The 13,288-nt window shown below is 38.1% G+C and overlaps 1 protein-coding gene across 4 annotated transcripts in view; it reads right to left on the minus strand.

Annotated features, from left to right (window-relative positions):
- LOC139744548 (kynurenine/alpha-aminoadipate aminotransferase, mitochondrial-like) overlaps positions 1-13,288 on the minus strand; it is a 122,373-nt gene that overhangs the window by 11,660 nt on the left and 97,425 nt on the right. For all 4 annotated transcript variants that reach the window (XM_071654979.1, XM_071654980.1, XM_071654982.1 and 1 more), the window contains exons 6-8: positions 9,723-9,838; positions 7,026-7,185; positions 3,172-3,251 (exon numbers count right to left, since the gene is read on the minus strand). In XM_071654979.1, the coding sequence (XP_071511080.1) occupies positions 3,172-3,251; positions 7,026-7,185; positions 9,723-9,838 (356 nt within the window). The remainder of the gene's footprint in view (positions 1-3,171; positions 3,252-7,025; positions 7,186-9,722; positions 9,839-13,288) is intronic.

Consider the following 13,288-nt stretch of genomic DNA (forward strand, 5'->3'; position numbering starts at 1 on the left):
TGGGACCCACACTTTATTACGCTCGCTTTGTTTTACTTTGCTTTTGGATGTTTTAGTCCTTCCAAACCTGATTTTCATCAAATAAACTTTGAATACCTCTTAACCCTAACTAGGCCAGGCTATTTAGGTAGGGGGGGGGGGGGGGGGGGGTTGATGAAATTTGTCCGCGACATCGTTCCGAACAAGAAAATATGTTACTCATTGATTTTAATCAATAAAACACCCAAATAATCATGCCTTTATGAAATTTGCCTGTAAGCACAGTTTGCATTGAAATTGTACACAAATTCACATTTTTGAGCAATATTTGGTCTGACATTGCAAAAAGTTAAAAGCAAAATTCTCATCTCCACCAATCCTGTACCATCCCTTTAAGTGACTATTTTTTACTTATTTTGAAAGACAAAAGGAAAATATAAGTCTCACGCAGAATGCGTGAGACTTGGCAGCTCTGTCTGTGCTTATGAGTCAAATGCAGTGGGGGATCCAGGCTGGGCGCATCAGACATGTGCCCCCTCCCCTTTTTTTAAAACAAAAGAGATAAAAAGGAAAAAATGGGGGGCACCCTCCCCCTTTAATTTTGTAAAGGCACCCCCTCTTTATGGAATTCCTGGATCCGCCCCTGCAAATGTCCATAAATTTCACACTCAAAGACTGTTAAATACTGGAAGTACAGTGGGTTTGACCTCACAGAATCAGCCTGGTCCTCCAAGCCTATTACAGGAAACTGTATCTTGTTCGTCCATATCACAATGATACTAGAATAATATGTCTGTGCACAGTTTCAGTTTCAGTTTATTTTATTTAATCACGGCAATTTGCTTCATCAAAGCTGTTTTTCTGCGAATCATGAGAACATATAAATAGCAGAAATAAATACAGACTACATATACAATAATGAAGAAAGGAACAAGCTTCAGGTAACAACATAAACAACGAAACATTAAAAAAGTACTACAAAAAAGGAAAACACAGCAAATGCCTATGGTAACATGTTATTTCAACAAAATCAAATAGAGAGAGAGAAAAAAAAAAAGGAGTGAAAAAAAAAAAATCCTGGGCAGTTGTTTAGGCTACAGCAGAGATATATCGAGAGATTGTTTGAAACTGGACAGAGAGAACTTACATTTCAAGTTATAAGCAAACTGATTCCAACTCTGGACTCCTCTACAGGAAAGAGTTATTTTTTCAACTTCTATTTTTACCTTACCCAATATAAATTTCTTCATACTGTTTCTCAGAAAATAATGTGTTATAGGTTCTTCAAAATATTGAAATAGACATTCTGGAAGCATTCCATTAGAAACGTTATACATAACATGTAGTAATTTTTATATCTATGTTTTTCCAAAGTATCTAATGACAAATGATTCTAGATTGCTGAGGTTGAGTATCTTGGTTGAACCTAAAGGACAGTTTTCAAAACTCTGATTTTGAATAATTTGCAACTTTTCAGATTCCATATCAGAATCACCTAGAGAAGCACTCTGAGAGCGCAGACCTCCACCAAGCATGCAGCTCATTTCCACCACTGATCTTGTTCTTCCACAGAGATACAGTGCACTCCCGTTATAACGAACACGGTTATAACGAAATTTCGGTTACAACGAAGTAATAATTTGGGCTGCAATGTCATCTACTCTATGTATTTCTACTGTTTATTTGTTCAGTTACAATGAAATTCCGATATAACGAAAGAAAACTGCCGGTCCCCAGGACTTTGTTATAACGGGAGTCCACTGTATCTGTGATTTCCACCCGCGTGTGCTGAAAGTCGCCCGATTCCCCAATATAGAAGCCTTTGTTACGTCGTAAACCCTTAGCTGCACGGCGCGCCTTGCCCTAGCACAAACTAGAGCACGCACTTTAGTGCGCGCATGCAAACATCAATACGCGCAGCCTGAACTCCTAAGTTCATTGACCCTACCTGCCAAAATGTCAAAATTCCTTCATAAATTCCCCCAAAGTTTTCGGATCACTACCAAAAGTTAATCGTTTGTTACTTGTATCATTGTAAACCTTTCATGCAAGTTTCATCCAAATCCGTTCATTACTTTTTGAATTATTTTGCACACGGACAAACAAACAAACGAACAAACCAACGGTAGCGAATACATAACCTCCTCCCTTGGCGGAGGTAATAATCAAATTTACTCTGAATAATTGACTTGTAAAATACAAGAGCAGTTTTTTCTGCTACACAAAATCATATTCTTTTCAATAAATGCAGACTTTTCACTGTGCTTTTTATCACCCTATTCACCTGTAGGCTCCAATCAAGATGTTGGTCAAGATAAACTTGGAAGTATTAAAAGCAAGTACATGAAGATAATGCTTTTGCATGCAATTAGCATCTGGACAGAGGAAAAGACATACACACACAAATAGACACACAGACATACAAATGGAAAAATACTGCATAAATGGCCATAGAAAGAGCAACACAAATGAGCACACACAAAGAAAGACAGACATACAGATATACACACACTGACTCACAACCATGCCAGATATAGCCATGAACACAAACACAAACACACACACATACACCACAAACAAACTGATAGACAAACAAACATGCATGCACTCTGAAACAGACAAACAAACAGACATGTACCCAGAAACACTCATGGACAGAAATACAGACATACACAAAGAAAGACCCACATTCATTCAAACACATTCAAGCAAATTAACCCAGATGTGGCCATGGAGACAAATTCACACGCAAATGCACACACTCACACACACACACACACCCACACACACACACACACACACATGCACACACCCACACGCGCGCACACACACACACGCACACACACACACACACGCATACAATACAATACAATCCAATACAATACAATATTGGTATTCATATAGCGCTCTTACAATGAGTGCACATGTATCACAGCACTTCACAAATCCCTTACACTTGGGAGGTAGGAGAAAAGTAAAAAAAAAAATACAACAGACAAAGAAAAAAAGTACAAAATGAATCAATCAGTTATTGAAAAGGAAAGTCTTAAACGATTTCTGGAACACTGACAGAGATGGTGATTCCTTGACACACACACACAGAAAGACAGACAGACATGACGGACAGAAACACTAAAGACAGACACGCAGACAGTCAGCCACTCTAAGACACGCCCCCACCAGGAAGCTTACCCGGCTGAGATGATCTTAGCGATGGAATCGAAGCGTAACACTCTCCCATCCACATCCATAGAGAGGAAACTTGGGCATTTCTGGAATGCAAACAAACGTGAGCAATGTACATGAATTATACAGGAAGTCTATAGAAGTCTCTTCCTTCCACCAATAATGAGGTTCATGATAGGTAAACATACATTATAGTTGTCTATGCCAGGGTTATGTCTGATATACATGATTGTACATGTATTTGTGAATCTTACTTCTGAATCATTGGTAAAATATGTGGTAACTTTTTGTGTAACAAATTCATATTTGAGATTTCTCACGTGGATGTTATGAATGTATGATAGCTCAATGTGTTCTGTTTAATTTGAAGATATTTTAATATGCATCATAGTAATATCTTTTAGCCATAGGGCTATGATTTTGCAAGTTTTCACCAAATAAACCATTCTGATAATAATGAAATGATAATAACAATATTGAAATAAATACTAATGACAAGCTATAGAGATTTCTTATAGAGTAAGATTTTGAATGCATATTATGGGCTGATGAATATAAAGATTTTAATTTGTTCTTTTTTGTTTAACTGCAACATTAAAACCTTGCAAAGTCTTAACATCTTAAATATGCCATGCATGTTTTTTCCTGTCATAACATGCTTTCCTTTAAGCTCCCATAACTTCAGCTGTCCTTCCATAATTTTTTAAACTCAAGGTTCCTCTTTCCTTTACAGGCCACTGTCCTAATAAAAATAAATTTGATATGAAGTAAGCCATCAAAATGTGACCTTTATTACACTTGGATCACAAATGTGTTTATTTGTCTGCACTCTCACTACTTCCCCCATTAAAGAATTTCCTGACTAGTCTATCACTTTCCCTCTTTGGGTCACACTTCTAAACTGCATAATGAGAAAATTACAACTTGAGGTTTAAATATCAAATTGCAATTCTTTTTAAACTATGTGAATATAGTGTTTTGGATGAATAGTAAACATCCAGGAATGACAGAGGAAGACAGGTTTAAATGTGTCAAAGTTGAGTTCAATCTTCTCCCTCATTCAGACCTGGGAAATTCAGTTTAAATTGTTAGTTGGATTCTCGTATCGCCACAAGCACGGAAAATCTATGCGCATACTAAAAAGTCCTGTGACAGATGCACTGTGGGATTCATCGGTGCTTAGAGTCTTATTTCCCATGGAATTTGATGCAATTTTCATTTCCTTTTCTTTTATTGCTGCTTTTTTCTTTGCTTAGAATTCAACTAAAAAAAAAAAGATTTAAAATTTCAGAAATTTTACTGATTTGACGTCACTAGAGTCATGGTTCACTACTGCAAGGCTTCCTTGTGCTGGTCACATGGAGGAAAGCCAAAAAATCTTCAACAAAAACTACCCCTGGATAGAGACGGAACGTGACCTGAGTGCATATGCAGCCAAAACCTGGGCAAGTCTCCTGGGCTATCCCATAATGCCTTTAAAATGCTGCTCTGCCCACGGCACCTAGCTAGGTAATGGCGACACTGAGAATTATTATGGCAATTCCATGCAGTAAAAGAAGGAAACAGTTGCTGGATATTTCAAACTATGGCATAAAGTTTTCTGACATCACATGGTAACACAGCAAGCTACGACTATTCTAAAATATGGCTAGTGTGCATTGATTTCAAAAATAATGTGCCTAACTGTATGAATCAAACCTGTATGAATGCATTAGACTCATACTCGATATGTTCCTTCCAAAGAAAGATTTTATCATTTGTTCAAGATGCTTGCCCAAGAATGTGTTCAGTATTTTGTCATAAACTCCATGACATTTACCCCAGAAATTCACCTTTGTCCTAAGAATTCCCTGCTCTCCCATCTAGCATGCTCACACGCACGCTTGTAACACAACATGTAAACAGAGAGTTGAAACTTGCTGAAAAGTACAGTCCAAATGCGGCACAAATTAGAACTTTCAGTTTCTGTATGATTCCTGATTGTTAGAACAAAGAGGCAAAGAGATTTTCAGTTACTTTCTCACACGAAACCATAAAACAATATGTATACAAAATTGGGGAAAATGTACTCGTGCACAAAAAACCCAGGAAAAGGTTTTTGGGTCAACATTCATTGGCACTTTGCCCCATTTCCCATGGAATAATTATGTAGTTGATAAGTCAGCAAGCATCATCAAGAGCACAAATACATCAGGTTTGCCAAGTTTCACATGTCAATTGAAAATAAGTGAGATTCCAATAAAATGAAGATGCATTGTGTGATACAACATGCATCTGGGCAATACTGCTTCCCAAACCAGAGAGGCCTTCACTCTCTGTTAGTAAGGTTTTGAGGGAATAACAGGGTAGCGTCCTATTGAATCAGGGAGATGTATTATTTCTACTGCTGGCTGCTGTTGAAATCAAGTCACCACATCATTTGGCGATGAGATACAAGATATTTGCTGATTTTCATTTGATACATTTTTGGTGCTCAGAGGAAAAACATAGTTTCCATATATGACTGCATATTAAAAAATTGATAATGGCACAAGAACGGGAGATTAAATTTTGGTCGTGGTCCGGATAGCTGTCTGGATCCAGGATACCTTTCTTATCATATTTTCTTTAAGGATTATCATTGGCAAATACGGCCAACAAATGAGCAAATTCAAGATGTGTGACTTTGAGGTGTGCATACACACTACACACTGAGTGCATGTTTGAGTGTTTTTTTCTCCGTTGTTGGACTGTATACATGTATGTAAGTTTTTGTTGTTTTAGATTAACAGTTGTATGATCTTATGTATAATTTCTCAATATGTTTATTGTAAACACCTTCAAATGTTATTTGTGAAGCACTGTGATTTTTATCTATATACCTGTACACACTGTACATGTACTCTGTAAACTGAATGTACATGTATTTCAGCCTCTGGGCTGCTAATTTCAGGAACAATAAACCTTATCAATTCAATTCAATTCAATTCAGTACTAGCATGCAACTCATTTCTGATGAACCAGTAAACTCTGAGACACAACAGAAAGGGTTCTTTATCAGTGAGAAATGAGGGCAACTTTCAGCATGGGTATGTTTGTGGAAAAGAGCTGCTTTGAAAAGGTCTGTGCTCTCCGAGTGCTTTCTAGTAATAATTGTCTTTTTTTTCCCCCCTTCTTCTTCTTTTCCTTTTATGGCTCACTGCTTACAGTGAGCATGGTTAATACTTGGCTGATGCTGATTACTGCTATGTCACCTGTGGCGAACAATGAGAGGTGGGTATCATTCACCTGTTTTCATATGTGGGTACAGTCATGGACCACTGCACAAGGATCAAACCATGCTCTTTGCAATGAATAAATGAATTGGGATGTTTTATGTACATGAGTTGTGAATAACTCAAACACAGGCCCTCCATTTAATGTCCTACCCAAGGGATGGAATATTTTTTCCTCTTACAAGAGGGGAAGGTACAGCTGTATGATTACACACAACATTGCTCAGCTAGACTCGAAAAGAATCAAACCAGAGCCATTTGGATTGAAAAGCAGATGCCCTACCAACAGAGCGACATCACAGCTCTGTCATTATTGTAATTATCACAGTCACAATCTGGCATCACTTTTATTACTTTGTAACTTTTACATTTCATTTACAAAAAAATAGCAAACATCCCCTGGGTACTGATGTACACAGTCTCATTTGGTTCATATTCAGGTCATATCTACGTTAAGACCCCAATTTTAAGTTGTTAAATCATTTTTCTAGAGTGCCCAATACACAATTATGGAAGACATAATTTCAAAGGACCAGTTCCCACCAGTATAAGCAATATCATGTGGATCTTTGGAATCATTTTAATAGATATAATCTTGTCAAATACCTCTTGAAATTGCAGAAAGTAGTAAGCATCATCTTCCATGATGATGATGTCATATTTTCTGGCCAGCTCATAGATCTTTTTTCTCCTCTCTAAGGTGACACAGCTTCCAGTCGGGTTGTCACCATTAGGCACGATGTAGAGGAGTCTCGGAGCATCAGAACTGCAGACAGAATAAATAACATAGTCTGACAAAAGATCCTACACTCCATAAAAGATGATCAACTCTTCTGATTTTACATGGATGAAACGGAAGTGGCTGCCGCCCACTGGTGGTGGGCGGGTGTAGGTCGAACAAGCGTTAGCCTTTTTTGTGAAGGCAACTCGCAATAATTTGTGGACGTGCACAGTCAAAGCGAATATGGTGACCTGCGGGCAGAGCTGAGCGAGCTGTGTGCGAATCTACCGCTCGCTGTGACCAGGGAGGTGAGACGAAAACTCACTGTGCACAGTATTTGGAAATTGAAATAATGATAAACCTGCTGATGGTTTGGTGTACACGTAAATTACAGCTATTACATGCAGTTCAATGCACTGCACCAATTCTTAGATTTACTCATGATTCTTTACGAAAAAATCCTTCATTCTTGTCTTAGCCTGTCTTGGTCCTACACAAACATATCGGGAAAGTACAGCTCACGTGAGAACTTTCCCCACTCAACACTAGCGGCACACTTCTTAAAAATCCCACAATCCCAAGCACAGCATTTCACTTTTAGACTAAGACTTGACCATCTTATGTCGTGTGAAGGATCTTTGGTCTGACATCCTACCAAGTCCATTCGCGAATTTCGCGATTCGGGAGCTATTCGCGAAATTAACAACACGCGAAAATATTACCTTCCAAAATGAATCCCTTGCCTTGATGATACGAACATTTCAGTACTAGTATACTGTAGTGTACCATGTCACGGCTTACCGAACAGACCATACTAGCTAAGCTTGTTTACGCACGTCCACGTCTACTTACGAATACTGTAGAGAGCCAATCCATTATCGCAAGGGGACCACTCATCAGAAATCTAGCGCGATGGACTTAACCACTTCCAAAATGTTGAATTCTAACTTACCAGTTCGCAGAGTTTGGTATTAAGTTTTTTTTCATGCAGTGTATAACTAGTATATCATTCTTATTTGCTAGTAAGTTGAAAATTCACACTTTCTTTGCCACTTCATATTTTCTCTGGTCCCCCAATCGCGAATTTAACCACTTGCGAAAATGTGTGACAGCGGCAATTTGCGAAAATTATAGCGTATACAGTAACAACACATTTCCCATAGACACCTGCCAGAGTATTCTCGGGACTAGTCTTCAACGGGTTAAAGGAGACATCTTCATGATTTTGAGACTTTTGCATAAAACATCATTCTATAAACTGGTTATACTGGGTACAGACTTTCAGAATTTATAGTGATTGGAATGAGGAAAGAAAACGTTCTCAAAATTCATAACAAATCACAATAAATGAGGATAATGACATGGCAGCTTCACATAAGAAGGCATGATTCCATGCTCAAGGAAGCAGAACAAAAGAAGAAAGCACGCATAAAGTCTACACAGGTGAAGTTGTTAGGCAAGTGGTATTGTAATTGAATTACATTGCTACATTTTTAGAATAGATATGGCCCTGCTAAATCATCAACTTTGTGCAGTGTTTTACGTTTTGGGTTTTTCAGAGTATTGGTTTCTATGCTCAAGGACCACAATATATTCCACAAATCTACACATGGTACAGCTGTACTTTATTCATATACAAAATATTTTGCAAAGTTTTCATTTTCATGAATTTTGCAAGTTGGTTGCTATTCACAAATTTAAAACGTGCAAAAATATTGACTCTGATCCCACCATGAGTGTGATGTACACATATACACTTTTCCATTCAGTACCGTACTCCACAATCACGAATTAAACAACTTGCTGAATTGTCAGGAAGTCCCAATTAGACTCACTATATGGCACGTATATACATTTAATCGTCTGGAATATCCTTTCAAGTGGGATAAAGCCATGTTTGGCTTGCACTACGATGGAAACATGCTTCTCAAAAGTTGTTTAAGTTTCCAAGAATCAAATGCTCTTAAAGAATTAATAGTTCTGTTCCCATTTTGTTTCTTATGATGTAGGAGAGTACACACTTCTCAACATGCTGTCAAAAGTACTTCAGCAAAATGAAAGAGCTGGCTTTTACTGATGAGCATTTTCACTTTGAAATACACTTTCTTAGAAAAGCAAACTATTCTGTTGGCCATTACAGGCAAAGAAGAAATTACGCAGACTTGATTTCCCAGAAGCACTATTCACATTTTCCAAGTACATATATCAATTCTAGTTTTAATGGGCATTTTTGTAACCTAAAGTTGACAAGTATTCTACAATTTTTATTGCCACATTTCTTTCACACAGTACACTCTTATCATAATCATATCACACATGTACCATAGTTTAAAAAGGTGATAAAGGACATGGCAGACTGGAGATATTACCCCGTTGAGGGCGAGTCCCGAGTATACTCGGGTAAGGGTCTATGGGAAATGTGTGTTGGATTAAAATCAGCCCGTCCTCAACGGGTTAAGAACCTCATCCTTGATATCCCTAAATTAACCCCTTCTGTACCAGGTACTTTGGACAGTGTGTACAACGCTATGGGGTTTTCAGTGCCAGCCAGCACTCAAAGGGTTAACTTGCTACAGTCTCACCCTCCTTTCCTGGCCTCCTCTGGGTCCCATTGAGACAAGATCTGCTCCATGTGGTCCGGGTCCAGGCCCTCTCCATCAACCCTCACTGGTAGAACCTCGGCTCCAAGGGGCTCCATCTGTATGGAGGGGGTAATAACATATGACACAAGGTGGTTTATTGATGTGAAAAGCAATGTGGTTCAGTGGTTAAGGCTCTAGACACTCAAAGGGACTAAATGGACTAAATGGACTAAATGTACTCTCCACTGACATCCAATTGACCAACTGGCAATGCTGGGGTAGGCCTACATATGTAGGCCTGATGATAATGCTATGACCCACAGGGAGAACAGAGGTTATACAGTGGACTCCCATAATGACGAAGTCCACGGGGACTGGAAGTTTTCTTTCGTTATATCCAAATTTTGTTATAACCAAACAAATAAACAATAAAAACACACAGAGTGGATAATGTTGTGGTCCGACTTTTTCACTTTGTTGTAACCGGAATTTCGCTATAACGGAAGTGCACTGTACTGAAGAGGCTACCTTGTAACCAGGACCAAAGCACCTCCAGTAAATCATTTTTGAAAGAATGCATCTGATCTTGCCTGAAGAAGGTGGTCAGAAGGAGACATACACAGCCATCTAGAATTCATAGTAGTTTTCTGCCGTTTAAAGTCTTTCCAGTTTGATACTGGGCACTAAAATGAATTCCTGGTGTTCCCTATGACTATTCAATACAATAATCATTATTCCCCTAAGCCTGAAAGTAGACGATAAACTAGAAATGTCGCTACGGCGACTGATGCCTCCGCCATAATGCATGATTCTCCCAATAGGTGTATACCGGTAGTACAATGTCTTCACAATGTGTGATGACAGTTTCACATAACTGGCAAAATATCGAAATAACAGGTTTATCAGAAATATCTTGAATGTTCACTTTCCATGAACTGGGTTTGCTTTAATTGTCTATCAAAGAGTGCAGGTACACATATTTGGGGAATTGGAAATTTTTACTTGACTTCTGACCGACCTTATTATAAGTTTATGCATTGAGTATAATTTTCAAAATATGAAGAGAGAGTGTAATTACCAGTACAAAATATACATATATTTTTTTCATTTAAACCTAACCTTTGACCTTTGACCTTCTGGCTGGAAATTTCCAAGAGAATCTCCATTAAGTAATACATGTACATATATTAAATTTTAAAACTAATAATGCAATCATTGCATATACTAGTACAGGCGTATATGAGGGAAATAGTAACATTTTGAGAAGTTGACCTTGACCTTTGACCCCTGACTATTGACCCATGACCCCTAAATTCCCTAGATAATCCCTGCCAGTCAGTACATGCATATGTACCAAGTTCAATGAAGATACATTGAACCATTTGTGAGAAAAGTGATATTGCAACATTTTCACCTAACCTTTGACCTTTTGACCTTTGACCTTATGACATGAAACTCTCTCTGGAGAATCTTTATGCAGTAGTACATGTCTACACTAAGTTTCAAGAAAACAACTGCAGGCATTGCATAGATATGGGGGAAATAGCAACATTTTTAGCATTTGACCTTGACCTTTTGACCTTTGACCTCTTGTCAATGTCACTAAAATCTACTCAACTAATTGTCCCATCATACATCATCCTTGGACCAAGTTTGGTGAAAGCTGCTTCATCCAGTTTTGAGTTATCACGTAATTAAACAGATAAATTTTAGGATTTGACCTTGATCTTTGACCTTTGACCTGTCCGATTTCACTGAAAAACTAATCAAGTAATTGTCCCATCATACATCATCCTCCAACAAAGTTTGGTGAAATTTGCTCCATACAGTCTTGAGTTATCGCGTAAACGGATAAATTTCATGATTTGACCTTGACCTTTGACCTTTGACCTTTAGCCGATTTCACCTAAAATCTAATCAAATCATTGCCCCATCATACTTCATACTTGGACCAAGTTTGGTAAAATTCCAGTAAATACTACTCAAGTTATCGCGTAAACGAAAGCGGACGGACGTACGTACGGACGTACGGACGTACGGACGGACGGACGGACAACCCGAAAACATAATGCCTCCGGCACCACTACGTGGCGGAGGCATAAAAAGGTATTGATGTATGCGAAGATAAATGAAATCTATTTATAAATACAGGGCCTACAGACACTCATATGAAAACAGAAAGTGGATTGTTCAACAACTTACACGAATACAATTTTCTCATCACGCAAACACGCAACTCCCTCCCTCTCATCGTGTCAGGACAAACTTATTTTGAAAGTCCATCGAAACAGAAACACAAGATTTGCCTCAATAAAGTGAAAACAAAGTTAGAACAGAAAAGAACAAATCAAAATGAACAAAAACACATACAATCAAATGATGTACTGTTCTGCTTGTCTGTAGAGAGAACTACAGAAAACAACCATACCAACTGACAGCTTCTTTGGACTCTTTAAACCTGGTCCTAATTACGGCACTTTCAAAATGAGACCTTGTATCACAAAATTAACAAAAAGTCACAGCCCTTGACTTTACATGAGGATTCAAAAATGGTGAAATGGGTTAACCGAGTCAATGTTGAGTTTTTTATATTTTCTGAAAGAGCTATCCTTCTTCTACATCATTCTTTAGTTTGGGATCATAACATGAATAGCAAGTGTGTTTTCAGCAGGTTTTCTACAACTATTTTGGGGGTTAGTAGAATGATCAGGTATGTCTGAAAGGCCCCTTTTCATTTCTTGAAATCCTTTGCACACTCTTCACTCTCAAGTCTAATGACTTTTGAATGGATAATGCTACTGCTTTGAAAGTTGGCAGTAATCATGGACAGAATGTGTTAATAGAGCATGCCCAATTTCAGCTTTATCTGATAATCCCTTCACTGTTGTTGCTCAGGTGGTTTACATCCTGTGTTTTGTCCCTTTCATCACACAGCTAGCACAGCTAGACCCTGTACTTCAGAGGCTCTTTTCTCACTTCACACTTTTCCAGAGTGTGTGCTTTCTTCCCAGTATCTAGATAGGTTAGGGGAGTCCATTTGAGTTGAGTTATACATCATTTTAAAGCTTTGAGTCTGCTCTTTCAGAATATGCCCTGAACTAAAAATCCATATCTGGCAACTTTTTGTGGGTTTTGTGATGCAGGGTCACAAATGCTGGAGAGTGAGGCAAGTTATATTAAAGTGATGTTGGTGAGGATTGTAAAACAGGTTGGCAGTGGAAGCAGGTTTGACCACATGGAGGTAGATAGTCAATTTATTGTAATTCAGATCATTTATTGTCATGCACTACGGCATAAAAATCTTCATGACTAAAGACTAAACACTTGTGTTCTTCATCAGGACAAAGTTCTATCTTTAGCGCCTGAAAGCAAAAGCCTTCAGGCAGTGATATTCACCAAATCATCACATACTCGGCAAACTCATTTGTGGGTAAAATTTGATATTGTCAAATAGACAGAACTGAAAATGCACTCTGAAATACCTGCACACAAATTTCTGCTTTGATGCTTACTTTCACTTTCATATCATCTGTGTTAACAACTGTCTAAATTCTTTTAAAAAAAGT

The sequence above is a fragment of the Diadema antillarum genome, unplaced genomic scaffold (assembly GCF_040938485.1).
Source record: "Diadema antillarum isolate AM-2024a unplaced genomic scaffold, OU_Dant_1.0 seq00001187_RagTag, whole genome shotgun sequence".
Taxonomy (NCBI): domain Eukaryota; kingdom Metazoa; phylum Echinodermata; class Echinoidea; order Diadematoida; family Diadematidae; genus Diadema; species Diadema antillarum.